This window comes from Anneissia japonica, unplaced genomic scaffold (assembly GCF_011630105.1).
Source record: "Anneissia japonica isolate Jap-2015-1 unplaced genomic scaffold, ASM1163010v1 scaffold199_len4679917_cov187, whole genome shotgun sequence".
NCBI classification, from domain to species: Eukaryota; Metazoa; Echinodermata; class Crinoidea; order Comatulida; family Comatulidae; genus Anneissia; species Anneissia japonica.
In genome coordinates, this window is record NW_022686322.1 from 105,737 (window position 1) to 113,808 (window position 8,072).

The 8,072-nt window shown below is 34.0% G+C and overlaps 1 protein-coding gene across 2 annotated transcripts; it reads left to right on the top strand.

The window, feature by feature from the left end:
* Window positions 1-285: 285 nt before the first annotated feature.
* LOC117114813 (adhesion G-protein coupled receptor G2-like) lies at window positions 286-7,702 on the top strand. 2 transcript variants are annotated; one of them, XM_033258501.1, is made up of 7 exons: window positions 286-660; window positions 1,090-1,262; window positions 2,005-2,169; window positions 3,485-3,597; window positions 4,948-5,210; window positions 5,354-5,423; window positions 5,927-7,702. In XM_033258501.1, the coding sequence occupies exons 1-7, from the start codon at window positions 300-302 to the stop codon at window positions 6,303-6,305; spliced, it is 1,524 nt and encodes a 507-aa protein (XP_033114392.1). In that variant the 5' UTR covers window positions 286-299; the 3' UTR covers window positions 6,306-7,702. The 2 variants fall into 2 exon arrangements, with proteins under 2 accessions (XP_033114392.1, XP_033114393.1); XM_033258502.1 differs by having other exon boundaries at window positions 325-396.
* Window positions 7,703-8,072: the final 370 nt, after the last annotated feature.

The following is an 8,072-nucleotide window of genomic DNA, read 5'->3' on the forward strand; positions in this document are numbered from 1 at the left end:
TATGTATAAATATATATATGTATGTATGTATATATATAAATCATCAAAGGTACATATACAGTGTTTAATAAGGACATGATGTACCTTTGATGATTTATATTATATTCATTCAACAGTGTTAACGGCTAACTTCCTTCAATATCATATATATATATACACACGATTTTGCTTTATCGAGCATTGTTTCTTCTATTATTTTATTATTTATATGCATATAATATAGCAGCAACATTGATTCAATTCTACACAGCTAAAAACAATTTTATTTTGTTTACAATTAGGTAACTGAGTCTATTGTTATGGTAGTCGAAAACCTGTTCAGTGTCGATGAGAATATTTTAATACAAAGTCAAATGGAGAACCAGGCACCTACTAGGATTGTTGAGGTTCTTGAAGGTCAGTTGAGTAATGTAGAACTAAATGACAAAGGCATTTATGAAGAAATGGCCCCCAATCTTGCAGTTCAGGCTCAGAGGTTTGATGTCAATCAGTTCAGTCAAGAGGATACCACTTACCTTAGTTATATATCAGAATCAGATGAGAACGGAGTAGGTAATATTGGAGTACTTGGGGATCGAGAGGAAATACCCGATGCTGCCAATGTGTCAATTGCTTTACCAGTCAGCATATTTGATGTCGTCAAGAAAAATAATATGACAGGTACTTACAACGTTATAGTAGTAAAACTTTGTCTAGATTGTCAAAGTTTTCTTTGATAAAAAACGGTTGTATGCCCATATATAACAGTCAAAAGGATGTCTATAAATGGTCATGATGCGATGTCACATATGTTTGTCAAATAAAATGTGATAGTCTGAACAGGGCTTTAAATTAAAAGTGTGTTGATCTCAAAATCTTCTTTGGTTATAGGAAAATCAACCCACTTTTTCTCATGGGTAATGTAAATTATTTAAATTAGATAGCAGTGCTAGCACTGCTATCCAGAAAACACTACTTTACCCTACTTTACATGAGCTATAGTCCTATGTAATGAATAAGATTATATAAATGTAGTGACGATTGGGTATGAGTTTATTAATATTTACGTGACAATACAACATTTACATATGATGCGTTTGTTATGAACAGATTTCAGGATTGTAGTGGTTGTCTACAGCGGCAGTAAATTGTTCCAATCAGCTCTCTTTGTCAACAACAGCCTAAGTCGCAGACCAAATAGTCAAGTTATATCTCTTTCAGTGCCTGGATTAGACCGTGTGGAATTGCAGGAACCAGTTGTTACTACATTTATTCCTCTTAAAGTGACATTTTAGTTGATTTTCTGTTTTCTGTTATATACTAATTCCGTAATACTAAAATTGATAATTATTATAGTTTATAATACCACTGTCACATGGTTTTCAGTCTCTGATAAATTTTTCACTCCCTCATCTTTGATCTATAGAAAGTGTACAATCCTCCACCGCACCTGTCCCTTCCCCCACCTCTTGTGGCAGGGGTTTTTGCCTGGAGAATGCCAAATTCACTAAATCTCGTACAGATGGATTGGGAGTAGGGCGAATTCACTTGGAAGGAATACCTGTGCCACTGGTATTCAAACACTATAAGTGATATATTATAGGCAATTCGTGATATATGTTAGACAACAGAATGATATAATAGACAATATGATTATAGTAGACAATAGATGAATTATAATATACAATACATTATATAATTAACAAAAGATAACATATAATATATTTTTGACACTTAGATATATAATAGTCAACCTCCTTATATGTATTATATGTCATTTCAGTCTTCCATTGTAAATGCTAAAATTTTGTTTTTTGGATAATAAAGAAATAAAAGAGAAGAGAGAGAATAATAATAATATTTATAATAGATGATGGTATTATATCATTTTTAATAATTATTAATAATATTATTGACCATAATCCAAATAATATGACAAATAATGTTAATACAATTTTTAGTTACTAAATATTGATATTATCTTTACATTTTACAATAATCCGTCTCACACATTTACATTTCCAGATCAATGACAGTATCATAAATACAATGTGTGTATTTTGGGACTTTGAGCTTGACGGAGCTGGTGGATGGTCAAGTGAGGGCTGCACGTTTGTAAATGAATCTGTGGATGGGAGCAATAGACAATATTGCGAGTGTTCCCATCTAACTAACTTTGCTATACTTATGGTAAGGTACACTAGGCTTATTAGTAAAATAAAACAATTTATGTTCTCAAAACAGTTAAAATAAATATCCTACTAACTGTTGAACAAAGCACATTTGCTCAGTAAATTTATATTCAGAATTTGTAGAATTTAAAATACATAATATTATTCTCAAAGAATTTCATCTGGTTCCATATTTAATATAGTAGGAAAGCATCTGTTTTGTTTGTTTTGTTGTAGTTGGTGAAACCATTGCTAAGGTCGGAAAGCAACTAATTATTTTTCACAAATCAGATAATTTCCTACTACATAATATTATTATTGTAATGATATTTATAGTTTCAAAACAAAAAACAAAAATATCGCGGGGGCATGCTATCGCGGGGGAATGCCCTCGGACCCTCTAGGGTGGTGTTATCTCGATCGGCCCCACTTTCGGTCCCCCTTTTCGGACATCGCTGATCCGCCCGTGATTTTTCATACATAGTATTATAATTGCAGTTCTCATGGGCGGATCCACCTTTTTGCAAATGGAATGTTGATGATGTAATTTTGGACAAGTGGGCCTTCCCCGAAAAAAACTTTGGTTTATAGGCCTAGATGCTTGGATATTTATACCATGCATTCTTGCATTTTATAGGACTGTTAAAATGAATTTCTTCAGATTTCAGAGTTCTTCTTGTTAGGGTGTAGAAAAATTATAATTACTATAAGAATCGGGCCTTTAATAGTGTGGCATAGGTAATGGAACTTTTTGAAAATCGTGACGAACCTACTACAATTTATTGTAGGCCTATATAATTCATGTCATGCTATTATATTTTCCCATGTGATGCTTATCAACAGCTGAGTTCATTAAACATGTTTCAGAAAGTTTAGCTGGAAAACAGGACGGCTTACCCACAAAGAATTTTAATGTAAGGGTTTGTTAGGAATGATAAGAAACGAGTTGTGCTACATGAGTGCTAAAGTGGTAAAGCACAGGGGCTCATTAAGAAGTAATAAGTTAAAAAGTTACTCCTATTTCATTAATCATTGCAATCATTTAATATATTTGTATTTGCTCCCATAAAAACCCAAATATTCCAAATAAATATTTAATTTTAGCCTGACAAATCCAGTGTTATGTAGATTGCCAAAGTGTATTCAGTGTCAGCTGGGAACATCTGTGGAGCACAATGCACTCTTATTTATCTTTTGCTGATTGAGTTCGAAGTGAGTTCATCGTAAATGGGGATCAGAAAGGTTTTGTGGTCGGGGACAGGGTGAAGGCCCTGGCAAAAAGAAAAAAGCAGACTTTACCTTGATGTTGTTATTATTATTTTGACTTTTAACAGGATTTTAAGAGGGTTGATCCTCTTCCACCACCAGCTACAATTGTGACTACAGTTGGTTTAAGCATATCAATCATATGTCTTTGCCTAACAATTCTTACTTTAGTAACCAACAGGTATGTATATAATTAATTGTAAAATATTGTGTATTACTATATACCTCATACATATTATTAGGTAATAGCATTATTCAACATTTCATCAATTCCACCCAGCAAGAGGTGTGGTATTTTTTATTACCTCCTTTCGTGTGCCAAATTTACGCGTATGCAGGGCAAAATGTACCCAAAATTAACTACCAGACCTTCACCTTCGTCAACAGTATGCAATCTGTGTAATTTTACTCTCACTGATCAAAACTGCAACAGACGGGCGGTTTGTTATTTATAAGGTATAGTAAAACAAATACCACATGTTTTAATTGCGGTAAAGCAGTTATAATATTCTAATTTGGATACTACACCTTTAAAACAGTGACACATAATATTATTACATGATAAAGGTGCATCCATAATTTGGTTAACATAAAATATTACGACATACAATACAAACAAAATATTAGCCTATTGCGTTTAAGTATAAATAGAATAAAAAATCACTCAAACAATTTACAAGGCCACCCCATCGATCACCCACCCTCATCGAAGTGTCATTAGGAAATGATGTCTTAATAGAAGCAAAATGATTAGAAGAATGGCCCCTCCAATCCCCGGAGGGCCCCTTACTCTATTTAATATTAATTAGGCAGTACATAAAATACAAACTTAAAGTTAAAAACCAAAATTCAAAATGTCCTTACAGAATACAATAAAGCAGAAAGGAAAATGAACTAAACTAAATTAATTAATTAAATATAAAAGTGAGGGTATTCATAACACGAACACAAAACGTAGTCATACAGATGAGAATTCTCTATCTTCCTTTATGTTCATCTTCCACGAGAGCACACAACCTACTAATCCCAGTCGGACCCCACCATCCCCTCCCTAATTCGTATTAGGTGAAATGGTCCCTCGTTGTTGGATGTTTTGGACTATCTCCCTCTGTTTCAAATCAAGAGGTAGTCCCAATTATCCAGCACAACAGAAAGTAGTTCACTAGTTGTATTTGTATACTATTATGTAATGATCAAAAGATGGCAACCACCTATGCAACAGCCCCTCTGTATAAAATTTATAAAATCCTCATCACTGATCACTCCATCCTAGTTACTAACCACTCCATAAAATATCCCAACCTCTTATGCGATTCTCATAACATAATTTATTTAATAACATGCAATATTTGTAACAAAGGCAACCACGTTGGCGAAACCATGAACCCACGTAGAAGGCTACATTAACCAACACAAACACGACATTAGGAAAAACGCCCCCGACAAAACCGTAGCCCAACATTTTATCACAAATAAATACTGAAATGTACTCTAGCAAAGAAAAAATAATGATAATATTTTGCTGTTATAGAAACTTTCGGCGGAGTGAACCCAGGAAATTTCAATGTCAGCTGTGCCTGTCTTTGCTTGGTTTGTACATCGTCTTCCTTGCTGGAATTGATCAAACAGACAGCAGTGAAGGGTGTATAGTTGCCGGGGCTCTTTTACATTACTTCTTGCTATCGTCAGTTTTCTGGATGAGCGTTCAAGCAGTTAATATGTACTATTTATTTGTCAAAGTCTTTGATGCTCATGTATTGCACTTTTTTCTAAAAGGTTGCTTGTTTGCATGGGGTGAGTTTTTATTTTTGATATTAAAGATAATTTTAAAAAAATAGTTGTTACAGCGGTTAGGCTTATAGTTCCAGTATAGAAATCCTATACTTTGTAATACAAATACTAATTAATTCACGTTGAATTTCTGTCTTTTAACTCAGGTTTACCAGTGGTGATTGTCTTAGTTTCTGCATTTATTGATATTGATGGCTATATCGATTCCAAAACTCAGTAAGTTTAAATGATAATGTAGAGAGGTTATGATTAAATATCTACTAAAGTGCTTGTTATTGATTAGCATCAAACAAAAATACAAATGAAGTACAGTAAGCATCCATACATATGTATTTGAGTTATTGTTATTATTTGTTTATTAATACAGTTGTCCCCGCCCCCAAATTAACACCTCTAATTACTGACCACGTTTTCAAAGTATCAATTATTCAGTCTTTTGGCTCTAATTCGAGGTCAAACCCTGCGACCACCACACATGTATATGTATATAATATGAATGTATATATATATATATATATATATTATATATATGACATATACTATTATGTTAAACAAAAACAATCAAATGATATGTTTTGAAATATATATTCATAGATGCAATGTGTACATGCATAGATTAATGGAATATAATTGTAAATTTTACAATACTGTACTGTGTATTATGAAACCCTCCACAACGGTTTCAGCAATTTACCCTACTGTTTTGTTTTTTCTTGTAGTTGTTTCCTGACCCTCAAGCGAATGTATTACGCTGTTGCAATTCCTGTTGCTCTACCCTTACTTTTCAACACTTTAATATTCATTATGGTTTTACATAGTTTAAGCCTACGTGGGACAAAAACAAATGATTCTCCACTAAAAAAACAGAAAAACAGAAACAATGGGGTGAAAATGTTACAAAATGGAGTGAGCATTACGTTGGTGTTGGGTTTAACGTGGATTATCGGCTTCTTCGCTATTGGTGATGCTGCAGTAATTATGCTGTGGCTTTTTTGTATTCTTAATTCTTTTCAAGGGTTTCTTATTTTTATTATGTACTGTGTCAGAAATAAAGATGTACGTACTCACTGGTGCAAAATGTTGCGCATTTTACCATAAAGTACAAATGTTTTCAATCATAACCTCCAGCGAGTAACTATTTTCCAGGTTTAAAAAAAAAAACATTTTCTAGACCTAAGTAAAAATAAATTATCTCTTAGCCACTGTAGAAATATTTTCAAAGAAAAAAATTAAGCTATTAGACTTTAAGAAATATATATAAAGGTAATAATGAAAATGTATTGTGCACCGGTATCCATCCGTAAAAAATGCTTACGGGGAATCGATACGGTGTAGCACGAATTTTAGTTCCCGGCGAATTTTAGTATTTCGTGGTCTGGATATTCAGAGCCTTATGGAACACAAATTTGCAACACTTTCTTCCTGGGTAAACAATTATTAAATATGTCTATGTATTCATTAAAAAGCATAAAGTGACGGAAGTTTATACAATCGAGCATGTACCTTATGTTCAACTTAACTTCACAGCTTAATTATCTAGCATACAATCTATAAAAAATATGTAAAAGCTACTTTACGTTGAAAAAAATCACAAGTCACTTTACTGCGAGCAACAGCGAGCATGATGGGAAGGTTAGGTGAAACTTAATTTCATTTACAGCGACATTAATTAAGTTCGGGTAAACAATAATAAGGCGGGAATAGATTGGTAATCATATTACGTCCGCATAAGCAGTATAAATGAAACTGTATTGACATTTACTGGCAGTTCGTTGGTGGGAGTTATTCGAAGCTTTGGGTTAATGGGAGACCTTGTCTCTAGCTGTGATCAGCTGTTAGTTCGCCTACATGTTTTGTAAAGCTATTTATTGGTTTTACCTTGAATGTGCATGTAGTACTGTATATGTTAACATACAGCTTCCTTATTTTTTTTTTGTTTTAGCTGAGTAGCCTGTACGACTGTTGTCTCGACTATTTTCTTTTCACTTTTTTTTGGACCATTATTTATTTATTGAACGAGGGTACGGCACGAGGGTGTATCAACTTTTTTGTAAAAAAAAAACCCCAAAAAGCAACATTCTTCTAAACAGCTTGTCGTACCATTGCTAAAATTTATAAAAGTAGGCCTGTAAAATTAAGGGCATTTTAAAAGTGGTACTGCATTTAATTCTATTCTTTAGTTGATTATTGGCCCACTCTCTGATAGAGAGGGCTTATATGATGCTTCTGGGCAAATTTTGAAGTCATTTGTTTTTCTATCTTTTCCTTCGTTTGTGGCGCGATAGACCGATCTTGCAATAATATGAAAGATAAGGCTTGGGGAATTTAAAGTACGAAGCGTTTTTGCGAAAATATTGTCGGGAAATATGTGAAATACTGTAGTATGTTTTTTGATCAGATTGCAAATCGCCTCTATATTCCTCATTGTGTTTATTAACCAGTCACGGTCTGGAATGGTAAGCTTTGCGGCTAATAAATGCGTCTGCACGAGTCTAGTTGGTAGCTATAAATGAGCCGTTTTGTGGTGCTTGCAAGGGTGGGTGGTGGTGGTCTCTCTCTCTCTGAGAGAGAAAAACAGTGTACATTTCGTCTCAATGTACTGTAATACAGGCTGGCCTAGACGAAGACGAACCAATTATAGGCTGGCTGGGTACGTGTGTGTAGGCCTAGCTCAGATATTGCAGGAAATATAGGCTACAAGTTGCTTTTATGTGTATTAAACCACACATTCAAGTCAGAGGCGATGAGTGTATGTACAGCACATTTCGTGTTGCCGCACGTGGTGTGGTTGATGACGAGGACGTATATACATTGATAGCAAGGTCATTCTAGACGGTAGCTTTTCAGCATTGCTCTTGGAGGATT